We start from the raw sequence: 21735 nt of genomic DNA on the forward strand, positions 1-21735 counted from the left end.
TGGTTAAAGTCCTTGCCTTGCACGCCCGGGATCCCATATGGGCGCTGGTTCTATCCCGGAAGCCCCGTTTCCCTTCCATCCAGCTCCCTGCCTGTGGCCCAGGAGAGCAGTTGAGGACGGCCCAAAGCTTTGGGACCCTGCACCCGCGTGGGAGACCCGGAAGAGGCTCCTGGCTTCGGACCGGCATAGCATCGGCCGTTGCGCTCACTTGGGGAGTAATCATCGGACGGAAGACCTTCCTCTCTGTCTCTCCTCTCTGAATAGCCGCCTTTCCAATAAAAAAATAATAAAAAAGTAAATCTTAAAAAAAAAGAAACCCTAATCCACAGCTAGGTCTTGGTAGTTCACTTGAAGGAGTGAAGTTTCAGAGAAGCTAAGAGACCCATCATTGGAGGCAGACTTGACATTCTGTGCACAGGAATTCGTCTGGGAGACTGGGATGAGGGAAGACAGAGGATGCACTAGCCAGCTGGTGTCTGTCCACTGCACAGTTACCCCAGCGATCCCATCCCCCCACCACAGCACCTCTGCCAGGCCAAGGGATGGGCAGGACCACCTGTTGGGATTTATATCCTAACCTGACTGTCATGGGCTCTGTAACTGGAAAAGCCTTGAAGCACTGGAGGCAACGCTAGGGAGGCAGGGTTGGGCACAGGCCTGCACAGGGCAGGATGCTTCTAGCTCAAATCAAGAGTGAGGATCAGAGACTCACAGGGTGTCTATCTTCTAGGGGGGCTGGGGCTTCTCTCCCAAGGGGAACCAGAAACTGGGGTGCAAGCATCTCTGAGAAGATGAACATTCTAGCAGCTCTACATGCCTATATGCACCCCTTCATGCTGACAAAATTCCTTAGAACACACAATTTCCGTGAATCTCAAACCATGTCCCCTCTGCCCCCAAAGGCTGACCACAGCCAGGACAATCCTCCACCACCTGCTTGCCCTAAACCGGGCTCAGTGCAAAGAGCCTCATTCTGTGACCCTAAGAGGGGCCGGCTTTGCCAGTTACCTGAGGCTTGATACAACGGTCCCCCAAGTCTTCTTGATCCTTGAAGAAAGAAACCACACAAACCACACCAGGAGCTCTACTGCGGCACAAAGCATGCTACCACTGCCACACCACACCCATGCATGTACTGCCAGGCCTGCCACCAAGACCAAGCAGCTTCTGAATTGAGGACAGCCCTGCAGGCCACAGGAGCCTGGAGCAAGGCCCTGTGACCACCGGGCTTCGCCAAGTGCAAGAGGGCGCCGAGTTCAGGGGAAGCCCCTCGGGGATCAGACGGGGAAGCAGGCCTTTGGCCCCCCCAGAGTGTGGCTGGATGCCCATCTTACAGCTGTAGCCTTTCTAACACCCTGCCAAGACTACAGGGGGCGGAGCCAAGGCCAAATCCAGAGCTCAGCGCAGGCTCCCGGGGGCAGGGCAGTATGGAAGCACAGGGTCCAGCCCGACTCTGCACAATGCCTGTGGTGGGCAGAGAGGGCAAGCATATAATGGAGGAAGAAACACACGGGGCCACCACCATCACCACCAGCCAGGAAGGCCTTGCCAAGCAACAGAAATATATCACGAGCCGAATATATTCTTTGCCTTGCAAGGTCGCTGTCCAGCCAGCCCCCGCGCGGGCCAACTGCCGGCATGCCTACCTTGCGCCGGGGCGCCAGCTTCCTTTGGGCTTTGGTGGCCGACCTGAAGTTCCCAGGGCGCTCCAGTCCGCCACTCTGCTGAATAGAAACTCCTTTCTCAATCATCCCACAGCCCGAGTGGGCCGACGAAACACATTCCCCGGCGCTCGCCCAAGCCACAGCCCAGCAGCCCCGGGCCCTGTCCACAAACAGGTGCATCTGTGTGTCATACTGGGGCGGCTGTCCTTCTTCCATGGAATGCATCTCTGCTAACCAGGAGCCGGTGAGCCGGAAACAGCACCCCGTGGTGATGGCATGACCTACTCAGGTTTCCCTGTGTTGTGGGGACTCCAGAGTGAATGCTAGGGGTCCTCGGGGAGTAGATGAGTAAGGGGACCTGGTCTACCTTGAATGGCCCCATTATCTGAAAGACTGAGACACTTGAGGCATCGTAAGGAGGGGAGTGACAGGAAAGGCGGTGGTGAGGCCCCAGGCTGCGATGCCCTATACCCCTGCATTCCTCTGAGGGCTGCCTGCTGTTGGGTTTAGGGGATTCACACCCCATATCCCCTCTGTTCTCTGCTGCAGAAACTCCCAACATCAACTGGAGAAAGAAGCAAGGGATCCAGCTGAACTTATCAGAAGAGGCAGGGAAGTCCTGAAGAGTGCTGGGGACACACAAAGGACTCAGCTCTGCCCATCTTGGGCTAGAACACGTGACTTTCACTTAGAATGATTTAAGATTCAGTTCAGCTTGCAAACTTAAAACAGCAACACTGAAAGCAATGGTTTGTGAAGAGTGGCAGCTATAGGAAGATCGCTACACTTGGCCCCGGTGCTGAGCGCTGCCGGTCCTGGACCCCTCCTGGTGATGGCAAACACACAGCAAGAGGTGGGTTCAAGAAGAATCTGTTCACCCCAAGGAGGCATTGAATGAGCTCAAGGGCCAATGTGCTGCCAGCCAATGCCTTTCCGAAGGTTCGATGGGCAAGACTTTCAGCAGAAACTCAAAGTGAGGTGCACTCCTCCTAAGGAGACGCAGCATTAGTTTGAAACCCTTTTCTTACCTGGTTCAGGGTCTTCTTCTCTTTGTACATTTCTCGGCTGCCTCTTCTTTTCAGGGAGCTCTGAAATAGATGCAAGGGACGCTGGGTTACTGGGGGGGTTACCAAACACAGCAGCACCGGCCGGGCTGTTTGTCAGAGTCCACAGTGGAGTCCAGCCCTGTGAACCCCAACGGGCTTTCACTCCTCAGAATCCCATTTTAGAATGGTGGACTCAACAGCTCAGTTTAAAAAAAAAAGGGGGGGGGGGAGAAGGTGACTTTGATCATATGTAAAAGTGGGGAAATGCAAGAAAGCCAGGGAAAAAGCTGCAAGTTCCAGATCAGAACACAAGGCACTCATCGCCAAATCCAGCTAACTTTCCTGTGAATGTCTACTTTGGGCTAGGATCAAAATTCATGCTTCCTAAGGAACCAGATCAAAATGCAGTCACTGTTGTAGCACAGTGGGCTAAGTCACTGCCTGCATATGGGCATGTCTTCAAGTCCTGGCTGCTCCATTTCAATCCAGCTCTCTGCTAGTGCTGAGAAAGCAGTGGGAAATGGCTCAGCTGTTTGGACCCCTGCAACCTACAAGCGAGATTCAGATGAAGTTCCTGGCTCCTGTTTCAGCCTTGTCCAGCCCCCAACCCTGGAGCCCATCTGGGGAGTGAATCAGTAGATGGAAGATCTCTCTCTCTTATTCTGCCTTCGAAATCAAATCAATGAATCTTAAACAAACAAACAAAAAAAAAAAAAAGAAGAAGAAGAAGAAAGGAAGAAAAAAACTGAAAAAGGATGGCCCTTGTTTATTAATTCTAAAAAAATACACTCTAAGCTGTGCATCCCAAAGGTTTTATAGAGCTCTTAATTTACTTCCATATGAAATGATGTTGGCTGTATCCTTCAATGGGCTGAATGGGATACAGGTGGCCTGTATCCCCGAGACCTTACTTCCACAACTCCCTCTCCCCTGGATTCCAAAATGCACAGATGCACAAATCCCTTAAGTAAAATGTGTGGTATTTACATAGTACCTCATGTGCACTGTGGAACAGCCCGAGTTCACTTACAACACCTAAGACAGTGGAGTAAACAGGTAGGGCATCATTATGGACCTTCCCAAAACCAAGTGACTAAGCTCATCCTGAGGAAAGAAAGCAGGGGTGAAGCGGAGCCCCCCTGCCAGCATTCAGCCAGCGAGCAGCTCTGGAAACCATGCCAGGCCCAAGAGGATACGTTAAAAGGCTCACAGGAGGTGCATATTATATTAAAACAAACAAAAAAACACATGGGGCCCGGTGTGGAGCCTAGCGGCTAAATCCTTGCCTAGCACATGCCAGGATCCCATATGGGCTCTGGTTTATATCCTGGCTGCTCCACTTCCCATCCAGCTCCCTGCTTGTGACCTGGAAAAGCAGTGGAGTATGGCCCAATGTCTTGGGACCCTGCATCTGTGTGGGAGAAGTTCCTGGCTCCTGGCTTCAGACCGCCTCAGCTCTGGCCATTGTGACTACTTTGGGAGTGAACCAGCAGATGGAAGACCTTTCTCTCTGTCTCGCCTTTTCTCTGCAGATCTGACTTTACATTAAAAAAAAAATACACTTCAAAATGTTTTGCACCAAAGCAGGCTTATTTTTTAATGTCATGTTCCCATAAACATTTTAAAGCATCCTCATATATACATATATAGAGAGAAAATTGGTCACAATGACTTCAGATTTTTAGACTGCGTTGAGACATCTTTCTCACATAAGATTTCCCACTGAGGCAGAACCAGGCTGGACTGCAACACCCATTGGTTCCAGTGGAAGTCGGGACTGAAAACAGAACCAACCCAGCAATTGCAACAACCAGCTAATTGGGGCGATGGACTGTGCCAGGCCCTGAACTTGTTAGCACATACAAGAATCTGGTTTGAGAACACCTCAGACAAAGTTTTTTTGGAGATCTCCCCAATCAAAATGCTGGACTTAGAACCCTATCCAAGAAAAGAGAGAAGACAGAACAGGTAAACCAACCATCTCAGCTATATGTTGGCAGCGAAATACGGGGCAAACGGAGACTCTATGATGGACTATGCCAACCAGTGGATTCATCAAAGATCTCATCGTGCTTGGAGTGGCAAGACTGACAGCGATTCATAACTGAAAAACCACTTGAGCAAGAACCTCAGAGCATGTCCTACATCTGAGACCTGGGGAGGGTGGGAAATTGGGTGGGCCTTCTCCCTTAATACCCCACTTCAAACATGAAGGAAACAATATGGAAAAAATAATAATCTTACCCACTTTCCTGTAGCCCTTGAACCTTTTTACCCTAATTAACTATGTAAATATTGTCAAAATATAATAAAAATTTTTTTTTAATTAAAAAATAAAGATTTCCCACTGAACAAAGTCAGGAGGCTTCCTTCCCACAAATGCCCCAGGACTGGTCATTCTGTTGTGTGTGGAACCTGTTGGCAGGACTCGGGGCTACAGCTGATGGCCCGTGAGCCAGGCGATGACAAATCCAAGGGGGCGCCAGGACTCCACCCTGCCCAGCCTGTCTTCTCCACCAGAGGCTGTGGATTCTGCAAAGACTTCAGAAACTGCACCTGCTTCTAGCTGTCACTTCACCACTAGACACTCTGTTTCCTTCAGTGCATAGGGTGTGACAGTAGGGGGTGACAGTATTCAGGGAGGCCGGCAGAGTGCAAGCTCTATACTCACTGCCTTGGAGGCTGTTTTATCTTCCTCCCTACCCCTGAAAGGCAGAGTGGCAGAGGGGAGGAAAGGAAATGAGGGTGAAAAGGAGCGGAAGAGGAGGCAAGAGGAGGCAAGGAAGAGCAGCTTCCATCCACTACTTCATGCCCTCAAGTAGCTGTAACAGCCAGGACTGGGCTAGGCTGAAGCAAGGATTTCCATCCATGTCTCTGTATCACCAAACACCCAAGTGCTTGGGCGATGCCTTCTAGGTGTATTTAGCAAGAAGCTGCATCCGAAGCAGAGCGGGGACCAGATCCCAGGCACTCTGATAATGGCTGTTGCTTACTTACAGATGACACAGGAAGCTGCTCCCCACCCATAGAACTGGCATCTCACATTGGCGCAGGTTCATGTCCTGGCTGCTCCATGCCTTGGGACCCTGCACTCTCAAGGGAAACTTAGAAGAGGCTCCTGACTCCTGGCTTTAGATCCGCTCAGCTCCAACTGTTGCAGTCATTTGGGGAGTAAACCAGCGAATGGAAGATATTTCTCTCTGCCTCTTCTTCTCTCTGCAAATCTGACTTTCCAATAAAAATAAATCTTAAAAAAAATACATGAAAGTACACAAAGTCAGGAAACTAATACTTAAAAACTCAGATACAAGAGACTGTCCATTGATCTCTGCAGACCTGTAGCGGCACCACATGGATGTAGCTCTCCAGTTTCTTCCCTGGGTCTCCTCCTGTCCACAGGTATTATTTTTATTAGGACAATCCTTCAGATACAATCTTTACAGGTGTGGTCAGATAAAAACACCCAAACCTACCCGAGGGCTGGGGAACCAGGCCAGGTACCCCATTATGATGCAGGTACCCAGGCATATGCCGTGGCCAAGTGCCCAGCAGGCACAAGTGGCCATCACTGTGCTTCGGGCATGGCTCACCTGCCAAGAGCCTGGCTGAATGCCAAGCAAGCCCAGGGAGTGAGGCTGGGGGCAGGATGAGTTGTGTGGGCACCGCTGGCACCCAGTTTATTCCTTTGGATGACTCGGCTAGCCAATGGAAGGAAAGGCAAATGCAGATTATCAAATAAATTGCACCCTGAATGTAGGACTTGCCTGCAGATTAATTCTGCCTATAATTTTTATTCTGGTCAACTGCCAGCAAGTCATCTCTGCAATATTATTAAAAAGAAGGAAAAAAAACGAAGTGATTGGATCCATCTAGGGCCAATGCATTTGCTTAAGTATGGAATATGATTAAATAAAACATGAAGCTAGGCAAATTCTTTATCCTTACGGGCCAATTCCTAATGTTTCTCGTTTTAAGCTAAGCTAATCTGCTCCAAGTGGTTTCAGGAAAATTGACAAGTTTGCAATTGCTGAAGAGGCTCAGAATCAGGCCTGGGGCTTAGAAGTTAGGCGGGCCACAAAAGGCAGCCAGTAAGCACCAAGACACTAAATTATGAATCAGTAAGGGAAAGAGGGAGCAGATACAGGCTGGGGATTTGCAAATCTTAATTATTTAAAAAGCATGGTGCTTTTACAAAATCCGATTCAGAAAACGAAGGTGCGTAGGTCTTCTCCCACGGGGAAGGAGGTGGCCACGAGTCTTGGGTCTGAGTTAAAAGTCCTCAATTAGGTGCTGGCTGGAGTGAGTGGCTTGAATTCTGAGCTTCTCCGGAGGCTCTTCCTCCTCTCCCTTGCCTTTCAAGGGTTGCCAGCAGACCAGCTCTCACCTGCTTCCTGAAGGGAGTTACTAGCTGCCCAGGACAACCCTCCATGGCAGAAAGTACCTCCATGGCTCACCAGTACTGGTCAGGCACATCTCAGATCCAAGGTTCCCCTCTTTCCTGGCACAGCTGTTATGGACCAAAGCCCCCAACAGTGATGGGGTTCAGGTGAGACCTTGGGGACACAAGCAGGCCTGCAGGAGCCCCAGGTGACACTGCTGCAGAAGACAGCAAAGCATCCTCCTCCACCAGGCGAGGAATTGGTGGAAGCCAGCAGGACCAAGGCCCTCACCTTGCAGCCCTCCACGCCTGCGTAAAGCCAATGGCTACCATTAAAGTGAGTGTGATTTTGTCCCAGGAGCCAAAGCTAACACAGCATCTAACTTAATGTCCCCTTGGAGAGGCATGATCACAGACACACCAACTGAGACACTGTGACAAGCCAGGAGACATTTCCAGGGCCCCTAAACTTGACCACCAACCCGAGCTCAATTCCAAGCCTGTGGTGCTGGGGCCGTCCCTCAGAGCCCAGCTGCCCCGATAGCAGAAGTTCTTCACTTTCCTCCAGGTGTCTGGTTCCCCACAGCTGAGGTTCCCCACCAACTGCCTTTCTTTGGCACAGAGCACTGAGAACCATCACAAGAATGGTAGCACATGGCATGTCCTTGTGGCGCGGGAACAGGATTTGCTGGCACCCGGGTCATTTCTGAAAGCATGCGAGGCTGCGGGGAGCAGGAATCCTTATTAGGAAAAGACAGAAAAATGTCACCAGAGACAAAACATCACCAAGGCCAGGAGGAAAAAGGAGGAAAACACCCTTCGGCTGAAGGAAGGTGGAAGCTGGGGCTTTGAGAGGGGAGAGGCCAGCATCTGGCCAACCAGCCACTCACTCAGGGCTGGCCTCGGCCCCAAGAGGAGCAGGGCACAGCCTGTCCATCAAACATCCCTTTCCCCTGGGAAAAGAACACAGAGGGTGCAGCGATGACCAAGCACACTGGGGGACAGAACACATACTTGCTTTGTAATACATGCAGGCTGATTCATTGCAACCTTTGTATCTTTGCCACTGGAGGAGTAACACATCAAACAGGAGGCTTTTGTTTTGTTTCTGTTTGGTCTCCCTTTCAAATAATTAATTATGGGGAGGGGGGCGTTGTGGCACAGTGAGTTAAACTGCTGCCTGTGAGGCTGGCATCCCATATGGGTATAGGTTCCAGTCCTGGGATGCTGTACTTCCAAACCAGCTCCCTGTTAACAGCCTGGAAAAGCAGCAGAGGATGGCAGAAATTTCTGGGCCCCTGCCACATATGTAGCAAAACTGGATGAAGCTCCTGGCTCCTGGCTTGGGCCTGGCTCAGCCCTGTTAGTTGTGACTTTAAAATAAAGAAAGAACTGTACCTTGAAGCTTAATAATTAGAAAATTGCTACTTAAAACAGTATGAACCACATGACCAAAAAAAAAATGCTAAACATAATAAAAGCCATAAATCATGGCTCACATACAAAATGAACAGATTGAGACGATTGCTGCCAAGTTATAATGACAACTGCACCAGAAACAAAGTACCTCTCCCCAAACTGAGGCTCCCACCTTGCAACACACACACACACACACACACACACACACACAGGCGCTCAGCAACAGTGCCCATAAGACAGCTCAGGTGCTACCAAGCTACCACCAACCCGCTCAGCTGCTGACCAGTAAGTGGCCTCAAGTTCACACAGGAGCTGGAAGTGACAGCGGTGAGGGCCACTGGCTGATTCTTTCAAAGCACAACGTGGCTAGCTCAGTCCACCGCAAGGAAACACCATCCAAGAGGGAAAAAATGAAATCATACAGAAGAGTAAGAGCCAGCTGAAACAAAGCTGAGAAGCTCAAAATACATTGAGATTAAAGATCCCTTCTCAGAGAAAATTCGCATCATCTTTCAGACGCATATAATGTGAAAAAAAAATCTTTAGCACCTTTAATTTTGAACGAAACATATTTTGAGAAAGTTCCAAGCTACTGTGGATACTATTCCATGATTCTCTGCCATCCTACCCAATAAACTCTCCGACTTCATGGTTATAAATAACAGACTATGCCGCAAGAATTGTAAAAGTTTACACACACACTTGTCAAAACTGAGTGAATGTTAATTTAAGAACTGTGTACCTCGGTGCACATAAATTAACTCCAGAAAAATGTAAACAAAAATTGAGTTGTAGTTAGCAGTGTGTATTTAGAGTGATTAAGTATCTAGAATTTCTTTTTAGATGCATCAAAAAAGGAAAATGAATTTATAGACAAACGGATGAAGAGCTATACTTCACGAACAGTAATGTGTTGGGGTACAGCATAGATAACGCATGTGTGTGGTCACTATAATTCCCTTTTCATTTTTCATTACTTACTTAATTTTGAAGGTAAGGATACTGAAATACACACACACACACACCCCCTCCATTGTCCTCTGACTTGGTTCATTCCCCCCAAGCACTCCCCAACAGCTAGGGATGGGCCAGCCCACGGAGGGGAGTCCAGAGCTCCATCCAGGTCTTGCACGTGAGTGGCAGGACCGCAGCCACTCTCAAGCTGGAACCAGGAGTGGAGCTGGGCCTTGAACCGAGGCACTCTGAGCAGTGTCACAACCACCATGCCAAATGCCCACCTCCCCCAATTCCTCAAATTTTGCTTAAATTAAAAAAAAAATTTTATTATATTTAAATATAATAAAATGTTGAGAAGTATTACGTACCTAACTTTTCCATTTGGCTAAAAAGAAAAAGCTTCTGAAAATTCGTTTGATATTGGAAATGTTTCCAAAAAAATTCCAATCTCAGGCCAGAGTGGTAACATAACATGTTAATCCTTTGTCTGCAGTCCTGGCATCCCATACAGGCACCAGTTTGTACCCTGGCTACTCCAATTCCCGTCCAGCTCCCTGCTTGTGGCCTGGGAAAGCAGTGGAGGATGGCATGAGGCCTTGGGACCCTGCACCCATGTGGGAGACCTAGAAGAAGTTCCTAGCTCCCAGCTTTGGATCAGCTCAGTTCTGGCCTTTGCAGCTATTTGGGGAGTGAACCAGAGGACTGACAAGCTGTCTCCATCTTAACTAAGAATAAATAAATCTTTTGTTTAAAAAAAAAAAAAAGTCATCAACTTAACAGGACCTCAACAAGATAAAATAGTTTTGTCTCAGAATTGTTTGGAAGATGGACCTGGTGCGGTAACCTAGCGGCTGAAGTCCTCGCCTTGCATGTGCGGGGATCCCATATGGGTGCCTTGGGGCGTGAATCAACAGATCCAAGATCTTCCACTCTGTCTCTGCTCCTCTCTATATATCTGACTTTCCAATAAAAATAAAACAAATCTTAAATAAAAAAGAAGGAAATGTATGGAAGCAAACAAACCAAAACACTATCAGATATAATCAACATGCCATTGAATGGCAGTGACTTTATAAACTTTTCTTTGTATTTTCCCAAACAGTAAAAGCAAATCTGTATCTATCGCTGTCTTTCCAATTGCAAGGGTTTTTTTTCCTTTGTTTAAGAACAAAGAAACTGGACAACTTTCGGATATCCCCATCAAACCTCTGCCCCACCCAACTCCACCTCCAGGCCCAGTGGAACAGACTGACAGGCCCCTGGGTGCTGCGGCGGGACAGAAATGAACATGAAACTGAATTCTAGGAGGAGCCTCCGGGCAGGATTAGCTCAGCACAGCCGACAAAGCGTGGCCTGAAGGACAGACACCGGCAGACAGCTAATGGATCTCTGGGAGCTCACTGCCTCCCTGAGCTGCAGCCTTCTAACCCAGGAGCCAGCCCTCCCACCAGGCGAGCCCGAATCGCTCCCTGTCGGCCTCCCTGACCTGCATCCACCCAAGCTCCTTGTAGAAGCCATTGCTCAGTTGCATTAATCATCCACCAAACAGCTGCGAAATCTCCAACATGCCCCTGCCTGGCATCCTGCAACAAGGCCGTCAAGTCCCTCGGGGCAGTCTTCAGCAGTTCTCATTTCCCAGTAATGGCTGCTTGGCTTCCTCTCACCGAGCATCACTAGGGCATACCGTAACAAGGGAAGAGCTGGGCAAAGAGGTGGGGGTGGGGAGAAGGCTGGCCCATGGTTTCCTAAGCAGCCTAAAACTCCCTCTCTAGTCCCCATCAGCTCCATTCAGGCTGCACTGGGGAGCTGAGGGTGACTCAGCCGCCTGGGGGAGGGCCGGGCACTCCCTGGCAGTGGAGCCCAAGCCAGCCCTGGAAGCCAGGAGTCCTGCAGTTGCCACGGGAGGATCCGGCTGCTCCTGGCCTTCTAGGGTCAGGCAGGGAAGGCTGGAAATAACCTGGCTTCCCGGAAAACAGAACCAGGGAGCAAGACAGCATCATGCAAGAACAATGCCTGGCCTCGGGGCCAGGGATGGGCATTGAGTGAAGGAAGGAGGAACTACCCCGGCTGGCACCTGCCCAGCCAGAGCTGCGGCCCGCCAAGCCCTCGCCTAGGAAGGCGGCTGGCACCAGGAGCAGAAGTTCCATAGAACACAGCTCTTGCCTTGCATGCTGAGCACCAAAATCATTGCATACTTTAGTGAGTGCATCCTAAGGAGGCAGACACCCCAGACAAGTAAGCATATTCTAGTTACGGGCCACAACACTGCAGACAGGGTCTAAAAGACACTCGCCACATGAGGCTCCTGCTGTAGCACACAGCCACAGCTGACTCATGCTATAGTCTCCAAACCCCAACTCGGGCCTGTAGGCCTGGGCTCTCATGCAGCTGGTGGTTGGCTTCAGCCCAGGGCCTGTGGTGTGCCCCTCCAGTAGCCTGGTGGAAGACAGAGCTGCTCCTCTCTCCCAAACAGCTCCAGCATGTCTGCCCCACTGAGTGCCTGAATCAACCCTGGGACAGGGAGTTTGCCCTCACGCACATGGACCCTGGCCTGCACCTGCTCCAGGCCAGGGCTGCAGTGCCCCTAAGCTGCGCCTTCCTCACGAACGGATATCTGCCCCAGCACCCACAGCAGTCTGATTTTTGTGCTCCGGATGACACCACATCTACAACTACCTTCTCACAAGAAATTCTGGCTGGGAGAAAAAACAAAACAAAACAACACCAAAAAAACAAAACAACAACAACAACAAAACCCAATAGCTTGGCTGTTTGCAACCCATAGGCATCTGGAAGACCTCATGTGGGTTCACAGAAGGGTTTGCAACAGATTCAAGCATCCTTACTAGGGTGGCTCCTCCTGGGGCTCTGTGTAAATCCATTTGTGTGCTCCTCCTGGGTTCTAATTGTTTTTGAGCCCACAGGAGGGAAGGGGCTTAATGAGGAAGTACCCTCTGCCTGAAGGCTCGCCTCCGCTTCCTGGGGGTGAGGGGAGCCTGTGCGGCCGTTCTCAGTTGGTACAGACAGCCCATTCCTGATAAGCCCACCTGCCAGCTCCTGTGTTATCATCCAGTCAAGGACAAAAGCCCATGTTCTCAGACCTGGTGTGCCTTCAGATTTCCTGTGTGTGTGAGGCAGTCAAGCCATTCTCACGGGAACAGAGGATGGAGGCTTCCCTCGGAGGGAACGTGGGAGCAGTGTCCCTCATGCGCACAGAGCCTTACCATGGGGCCCTCCCTGCACTTGGGCCCTTAACCACTGTGCCCCAGGTGAAGGGATGAGGATCATGGCCACTCCACTGAGCTGAGTGGGGGTCACAGAGAATAACTGCCTCACCTAAGAGTGAGTGGGAGAAGAACCCACCTCACCCCAGGGTGTCCTCTGCTCCATGTCATAGCCACCCTTGAGGCACCTGTGACCACCAGGATCTGAACATGGCCCATCTGTCCAGTCATTTCTTGCTCCCTCGCTGGGACGGCAGAAGCATGGAGGTGTCTCTGTTGCAGTCTACCTGTGTTTCCATCCTTCTGGCATCCCCATCCATTCACAGGTGGACCCAGGCAGCAGCAGTCACAGCTGTAGCCACTACTTTCTCTGCATCCATCTGACTCAGTGGGCACCACACCCACTGGGGGACAAACCTGTGCTTCAGAAAACAAGCTGGTGCTTAGAGTCCTCCGAAGACGGCGATAGCGAGTGGCTGGTGGACAGGACAATGCCGGGGGAAGGGTTTTTGCATCCGGCCGGAGGTGAATTAACCCAGCTCTACAAGGTTTTGGCCACAAGCCTCCGTCCACCAGGCTTTTCCTTTGATTCTTTCCTTGAGCCCTCCACTCCTTAAAAAATCTCTGAGTTATAACCACCATGATCTCTCATCTCAAAATTGGGCTGGGTTTTGAAAACCTCCAGAGTACGCCTTCAAAAGAAAATTAAAATTCTAGCTTGCATGACATTGGATAACCAAGTATGTTCCAAAAGCAGGCCAACATCTTCTCCAAGTTAGTCAGCTACACAGGTAAAAGGAAAAGAGAATGAAGAACACAGGTCCAACTCAGTGTGCCCTCCGGTCTGTGGCCGTGGGCGGCTTCTTGAGTTCCCGGGGTCTCAGTGTCCTTATGTAAAAGTAGGAATGAGGGCGGAAGTTGGGCCTAGCGGGTAAGATGACAGATACACGTGTCGAAGGGCATCAGAGGCCCCAGTGGTGGTTCAACTCTTAACTCCAGCCCCCAGTTCTCACCTCCCCCAGACGTGGACTGTGGGAGGTAGGGCTGATGGTTCAGGTAATTGGGTTCCTGCATCCATGTGGGACACTGGGATTGAGGTTAAGACTGCGGAATTTGGCCCTGAATCAGCCCTTGCTATTACAAGTATTTAGACAATAAACCAGGACAGAGAGTACTCCATCTCTCCCTCTCCGCCTCATGAATATTTAAAATAATAATAATAAGAAGGCCCAGCCAATGGCCTAGTGGCTAAAGTCCTCATCTTGAACACACCAGGATCCCATATGGGAGCCAGTTCTAATCCTGGTGGTCCTGATTCCCATCCAGCATTCTGCTTGTGGCCTGGGAAAGCAGTCAAGCACGGCCCAAAGCCTTGGGACCCTGCACCTGCATGGGAGACCTGGAAGAGGCTCCTGGTTCCTGGCTTTGGATCGGCTCAGCTCCGGTCATTTTGGTCGCTTGGGGAGTGAATCATCAGATGGAAGATCTTCCTCTCTGTCTCTCCTCCTATCTGTATATCTGACTTTCCAATAAAAAGAAATCTTAAAATAATAATAATTAATTAAATAGCACTAGGTGTGGATACTGAGCCTAATAGCCAAAATGCCTGTGTGTCCCACCTCGCAGGGCCCGAGCTTGACGCGTCTCTAGCTCCTGACTCCTGCTTCCCATTAACACAGAGATGACGGACAGAGCGATGGGGCCCTGCCATCCACACAGGTGACCTGGATTGTGCTCCTGACTCGGGGTCTGGAACCTTTCCAGGCATTCAGAAAGCAAACCAGCGGAAGGGACTTTCTCTCTGGGTGTGTCTTTCATGCAAGTGAAAAACAAATACTTCGAAGTAGGGCTGATAACACCTGCAGAACGTAAGCAGCTCCTGGCAGGATTCAGCAAAGTCATGCTGAGGAAGTGACAACCGAGCAGCGTGAACCTTTCCCTGGTGAGCATTCTCGCACGCTCTTCGCCCTTCTTAACTGGGTGTTGGTAAAGCACAGAAAAAGAGCAACCATTGATCACTTAAATTGCCTTCTCTCACTAGCAGAAAACCAGCGTTTGGAGAAAGTTTCACTCTGCACAGGAAGTGTGCAGCCTTTCCCAGCAGGATGGGTTCTGCCTATTTTCTGCACTCCAATGATCTAAAAATCTGACCTTCCCATCACAGCTCCTCCAAGTGTGTGTTTAAAAACATCTCAGTGTTGTCACTTAAGTAACACAGAGGAGAAATTTTACCAGTCCGACCAAAAAAAAAAAAAAAAATTCTCTGCCACAATAAGAAAGTCTTACTTGTACCATTTCAGGGAGGTAAATGGGTCAGATTTCCCTTGCAATGGAAGTAATTTCATAGACATGCTTGCATGAGATCTGAGGACCACAGAAGTCACACTCCCCTTTGGGACTGACAAGATGTCCACTTGACATGAAAAAAATGCGTAAAAGGGGGTTGGCACTGTGGCATTGCAGGTTAAGCTGGCATCCCATGTGAGTTCCAGCTGCTCCACCCTCCAGGCCAGCTCCCTGCTAATGCACCTGGGACAGCAGTGGCTCAAGCGCATGTGCCCATACACGCACATGGGAAACCTGGACTGAATTCCTAGCTCCAGGCTTCGGTTCGGCCCAGCCCCAGCTGCTGTAGCCGCAGCCATCTGGGGAGTGAACCAGCAGATCTTTCTGTCCTTTCTCCATAAATCTGTCTTTCCAATGGAAATAAATAAATCTTTAAAAGCTGTGAGAGATGGACTCGGGACCACAGGGTGAGTAAAGGCATGGATCAGAGGGAAGGGAAGTGGAAAGGGAACAGGAAGCCTGGTGCAGGCCACGGCTCCTGCCTGGGCTCTGGGGGAGGGCTGAGAAGACGTGGCCGGGGAGTCTTTGGCCTCCACAGCAGGCAGGTGGGCTAAGAACAAGAATGGCATTGGCCATCCAGCTGAGAGCACTGTGGAACGGCTTGCCACCTGCCAGCCCGCTGGCCTGGTGCCTGTCCCCAGGTGACCCCGCCCGTAGCACAGTTCCCTTTGGGCATGCACTTTCTGTCTCATTTCTTTCCAACCCCCGACCACTTGGGTTCTGCTTGCTAGCAGCTGGGAACAACGCAGCACCTCTCGCCGCAAGGCCTCCCTCACTCGGGACGGAATTCGGACGTTTTGTTCTCAAGGCGGGCACTCTGAATGGGCCTCGTTGTGAACGAGCACTTGGGGAGTTTCTCTGTGCTGTTGCCAGGTGATTTCCAGGCTACTGAATGTGGAGATGATTTTCCAGCTAGCCAAACATAATTATGAACAAAACCGATGGAGAGCAGAAGGAATACACACAAACGGAAGGGTGAGGCAGTGGGGGGGGGCAGCTGAGGGACAGCAGGTGGCCCCCGACTGGGCCGTTTTCCTTGGTGTCTGCCTAAGCCCCTCCCGCCTGTCTCCTTCCCACCTCTCTGGCACTAAACCTCAGCTCACACAGCTCAGCAGTCCTTCCCATCACGCCCTGGTGTCTTCTCATTCCACTGTCTCTTGGCAGTGGGCTATCTGCCCTTGACAACCGTCCCGCAGCCCAGGGTCGGTCACCACGGCCGCTCTATTGTGATCCTCCTGAGTCATGGAGGCCAGAAGGAGTGTAGTGCTATGGTGCCATCTTCACCCAGTTCAAATGTTCCATGCATTTGGCAGTGGGGCTGCCTCCCAGGCTGATGTGCAGTGCTGTCTGCACTGTGTGTGTGTTGGTGTTAACCAAGAAGGCAGCACAATGCAAAGAGCTTGTTCTCCTGACAGCAGATGGATGGCACTGACGGACGAGTCCTCACAGTCTCTCCGGAAGCTTCAATGTGCAGGAAGACATCTTTTCAACGCGTGCAGCACGGGATCCCATATACTTGCATGCCAGTGGTGCGAGCAATCCGGTGTCCATCAAGAGATGAATGGACAAACACAATGTGGCCAACCATACGAAAGACTCTTCCTCAGACAAAATGGGATGAAATTCCAATAATATGGGTTAACCTTGAAAATATCCTCCAAGGTTACATGAGCCAGAAAAGACAAATCCTGCATGAATCCACGTACCTAAGACACTTAGGATAAACAAATTCATAGGGATGGAACAGGGACTAGAGGTTGACAGGGGCCAGGGTGGGAGGCAGGGGGGTCTCGGGAACTATGGAGAATTGCTTGATGGGTATGCGGCTCCTACTGCATGATGGGCAATTTCTTGAAACAGATATTGGTCTCCCATCTTAGGGCTAACCAGGCCCGACCCTGCTTAGCTTCCGAGATCAGACGAGATCGAGCGCATTCAGGGTGGTATGGCCGTAGACAAAACAGATATTCGTTATGGCTGTGGTGCATGTTGGATACTTCATGCCACTGAACCGCAAGCTTCAAGGAGATTAAAGCAGTGCCCTATGTATCATGTATATTTACTGCAGTAAGAAAAACATGCACAACCATAGGAGTCTACTTTTAAAGTCACAAACAGCACCCTAAACAAAACCGTACCTAGCGGTTGCTAGGGTGTGTATTTTTGGATCTCCATGATTTATTGCACTTCCCATGTGTACGGAACTATATGATCCATGATTTACTGCACTTTCCAAGCTTATAGCTATACATTCTCCCTCTCCTTTTATGGCCAACACACCAAGATTAAACTGGCACTGCTTTTAATCTGTAAAATATACATTCAGATGGACCCATACTGTTTATAAACGGTCTGAAGGCAGCTTTTAAACAGAAACCAAGTGTGTAGCAAGCTTTTCTTTCAAAGACCTTTCATTTTTTAATGATAGCATACATTTTAAATATTTATTATACCTCCCAAAGTAGTTGCTGCTCCATTGACAGGTCAAGTCAGTCCAATTTAATCAACTATCACACCCATAAGTTCTTCTTAAGAAGTAGGCAACTTCTCATGCCTTAGTTTATCTGTGTCTAAACTTACAGGAAATACTCATGGGAGAAATTTTGATTCCCTTATGGTCACAAAAACTGAAAACTTGCTGGGAGTAATAAAGACCTTCTATAGTATCTTCCTTTACATGTGCACACACACCACTGTTTCTTATGAAAATACAGGGAGAAAGAAAATGAAAGGACGTCAGAAGGGACAGAGAGAAATAAAGAAGGAAAATGCCAAGCATCACGCTATATTCCTGCAGGCAGCTCGAGCTGACCATCCCGCTGTCCTCTGTGTCTACTAAGAGCTCGAAACCCTGGCATTGGCTTTTGGTGGGTCACAGAAGACCCCTGATGAAATAACGAACTGCTCACCCCAGGCTCTTCAGAAACAATGTACATGCTTTGCCTGCATTTCGCTTCTCACCACTTGCTCCATTTCTGCAGGATCGCTCACCCCAGCGACACCTCTCGGAAGCAGGTGCTGCTGCTCTCCTGTCATATGAAAGGCAACAGGCTCAGGCGAAGGAGCTCACCCACCCAGGATGGGCACACACCCCATCTCCGAAGCCCAAATCTAGTGGGTTTATCACCCCTGTCTTTAGAATGGATTTCACAGTACAATAATGGGCATGTGGGACCTTGAGCCTACTTTGTAGCACTGGCACCCACAGGGTAGCTGACCTTGTCCTCCAGGTCACTTAGACCCCATGAGCAAGCACCCAAGGATTCCCCATGGAGAAGGCTACTTGCCTCTCTGCCAGGACACACACAGCTCCCCCGATGTGTACCCGTCTCTCATGCCTCCCTCTCTAAGCTCTGGAAGCCCCAAACACAGGTCTGTGCTTTCTGCATTCCTGGCAGAAATAGGAATCCTTTATCACAACAGTTGGTCATTGCTGATCACTGGACATTTATGTCAATTACATACTTCTTCAAAAGTCCTTGCGAGAACAACTTCCCGGTCATAACGGCCTCGTTATGGCATTCTGTTCATTGAAACGTCTTCTCTTCCCACCAGACAGTTTTCAGGCCGCGTGCCACAAATAAGGACCTCTTCCACTTGCCTGTGAGAAGGGTCTCAGAGTGCGCTGGGGGAAAACAGACTCAAGAAGAAGTAAGAGCGGAGAAAGGGGGTTACACTGTGCATTCCTGCCACATGGAAGGAATCACCATGCAATGTTGCAACATAAACAAAGCTGCGATCCAGCAGCGTCTGGGAGATCGGCGGCACTCCTTCCGCAGACCCCTGTGCCTCTGTGCATCGGAGCCCAAGATGGGATGACGGCGCTGGGCTCTGACAGACAGCTCGACACTGCGGAATTTTCTTCTGCTTTGAGAAGAGCAAGCATTTGCCCGTGGGTACAAAGACATTCAGATGCACTTTACGGAGGGCACACATGGGGTCTGCTAAGACACCGTCAGGGAAGCTAAGAGCACTGGGCAGCTTATGTGTCTGCGATCTGCTACTTAAGTCCTTCCAACGAGCAATTTTCCTCACAAATGATCCGGAAAATGCAGAATGCAAGACAGCAGCTTCCCTCTTGTCCTCTTATTCCTCCATGCCCCTACTATTATTTTTGCTGCACTAGTATTTCAGCAGAAGGATTTCAGTTGCACTTCACTAGTTACAAGAAGTGGATGGACACGGGGAGAAATTTGTTTGGAGAGAGTCATATTGTTCATGTATTCAGTCCTCATCTCTATTTTGAAAACCTGGTCCCCTAGTTTTCCAAACTACCAGCACAATTTACAGCAAACATACTTTTGCTTTCTGGTGCAACTTTTTCTAGTTTCTACTGTCTTGGGGTCTCCGGCCTTAAGAAAGGCGAGGGACAGGCATTGTGGCACAGTGAGTAAAGCTACTGCCTGGATGCTGGCATCCCATAAGGGTGCCAGACTGGCCACCCCACTTCCTAAGCAGCTCCCTGCTAGTGGCCTGGGAAAAGCAGCAGAAGATGGCCTGTGTCCTTGGGTCCCCGCAGCCATGCAGAAGACGCTGAAGAAGCTGCTGTCTTTGGTTCGGCCTAGCTGTGTCATCGCAGCCACTTGCGGAGTAAACCAATGGATGAAAACTCTCACTCAGCCTCCTCCCCACCCTCAGTAATTCTGTCTTCCAAATAAAATAAATCTTTCTTTTTTTAAAGGAGAGAGAGGAGAGTGCATCCAAATATGTGTTAAGCATGACGAATTTGCAGACAGAATTCAACAGCCCAAGAGAGCCCATTCATGCGTTTTATGAAATTAGACATTAAGATTCGGCAGTGAAGGCTAGAACCTTTGGGGGGGATGGGGTGGTGAGATAAGCTCCAACCAGGAAACACACTGAGCCAAGGTTTGGTATGTGGAAAAAAAATCTCTCAGCTGCCATGATCCCCAAAGGATCAAGAGTGGGCCCCACCCATCCACGGCACCAGTCACTACTGGTCATGGAAGAGGCTGAGCTATTTCACCTTCACTTTTGCACATTAAGAGCTGCCGAGCCAGTCTTTAAATTCTTTTTCAGCCAAATCTGTAGCTCTAAAACTAGCCAAGGGAAGAAAAGCTTATTTATGTTGAAGGAACATGTGTCTTTATTTTAATCACAACAATCAAAAAAGAAGACAATGAAAGCTCACTACTTTCTTCAATGCAATCATTCTATTTTTAAAAACTGATGTTTGTTTTATTGGAAAGGCAAGCAGACAGATCGCTGCTGGTTCACCCCCAAAGGACTCACAATAGCTGGAGCTGGAGCTGGCTAGCCAGGAGCCTGGTGCTTCAGCCAGATCTCCCCGTCACCTGCTCAGCACTGGCAGGAAGCCACAGTTAGCAGCAGTCAGAACGTGAACCCGAATACTCCAATGAGATAATGTGCATCTCAAGCTGCATCTTCACAACGATGCCAGACACCTACCCATAAACATTGTTTTTAAAGAAACTTGAAATCTTATCACGTAATCTTTACTAGGATATTCCTCAACAAAACTGAAAAATGCAAACAATCTCCTTTTTCTATGTGTAGCTGCAAACGCGCTCCTCAGTGTGTTGAGCTGTGCTGTGCAAGGCAAGGCGGTTCAGACACCTGCAGGCCGAATGCCTCCTTCCTATTCCACATCCCCACTAGGGCCTAAGGTATTTCTCACTGCTTCTGACCAGTCTGTGTGGGCAACTCGTGCTCTCCCTGCCTGGCCCTCTGATTCTCTTCTGTACATTCGATAAGATGCACAAGCCAACCTTTCTTAAAGAAAGAAGCCTTTTGCACCAGTGTCATAGTGTATCAGGCTAAGCCTCTGCCTGTGGCGCCAGCATCCCATTTGGGTGCCAGTTCAAGTCCCCACAGTTCCACTTCTGACAGTCAGCTACCAGCTAAGGGCCTGGGACGGCGATGGAAGATTGCTCAAGCCCTTGGGCCCCTGCACCCATGTGAGAGATCTGGAAGAAACTCCTGGCTCCCAGCTTTGGATCAGCTCAGCTCTGGCCATTGCAGCCATCTGGGGGGTGAAGCAATAGATGGAAGACCTCTCTCTGTTCTCCTTCTTTCTCTGTAAATCTTTTTTTTTGTTGTTGTTTTTTAAAGAAAAGACCTCACCCATTCAGTACACCACTTGGGATTCACTACAGCTCAGCTCCTCTAGGGGCCCAGGGGATTTTTGTTTTGGTTTTGGTTTTGGTTTTTTTTAAGAAAAAAACAGTACTCGGGTTTGTGAACAGTTCTCAGCTGCATAAAACTGTCACTGCCTGAACTCTGAATAAATATCATTTTACCATTTAAGGAGACAAAGCCCCACTCTCATCTTTCCCCTCTACAGTCTCAAAGTTTTCCGTCCCTGCACAAAGTTTGGCTTTATTAACTCCAACTCAGTGGGAACTCGAGTCTCTTTGCGTTGGACACACACGAGTCTTCTTCATGGCCGGCAAAGGCCGAAACTTCACCTTGCTCTGCACTGAAGCTGTGACAAAGCCTAGGTGTCACCCCCCTGTCTGACAACCTTCAGAACTGCCTGGACCCAGCACCCATGTGCGGAAGAGCTCTGAGTCTTTCTCTGAGGAGATGGGTCTTCTGCCTCACTTCACCCATGGTAGGTCTCTCGGTACAAACTCAGCAGATCACCTGCACTCCCACACATCAAAAACCACAGGCAGGGCTGCCCCACGACCGATGGACGCCCCATGAACACACTCCCC

The 21735-nt window shown here is 49.7% G+C and overlaps 1 protein-coding gene across 3 annotated transcripts in view; it reads right to left on the reverse strand.

Moving 5' to 3' along the window:
* MTCL1 (microtubule crosslinking factor 1) overlaps nucleotides 1–21735 on the reverse strand; it is a 123018-nt gene that overhangs the window by 49062 nt on the left and 52221 nt on the right. For all 3 annotated transcript variants that reach the window (XM_040970590.1, XM_040970592.1, XM_040970591.1), the window contains exon 4: nucleotides 2693–2752. In XM_040970590.1, the coding sequence (XP_040826524.1) occupies nucleotides 2693–2752 (60 nt within the window). The remainder of the gene's footprint in view (nucleotides 1–2692; nucleotides 2753–21735) is intronic.

Source organism: Ochotona curzoniae, unplaced genomic scaffold, assembly GCF_017591425.1.
Source record: "Ochotona curzoniae isolate NIBS_2020 unplaced genomic scaffold, NIBS_Ocur_1.0 scaffold_4812, whole genome shotgun sequence".
Classification (NCBI taxonomy): domain Eukaryota; kingdom Metazoa; phylum Chordata; class Mammalia; order Lagomorpha; family Ochotonidae; genus Ochotona; species Ochotona curzoniae.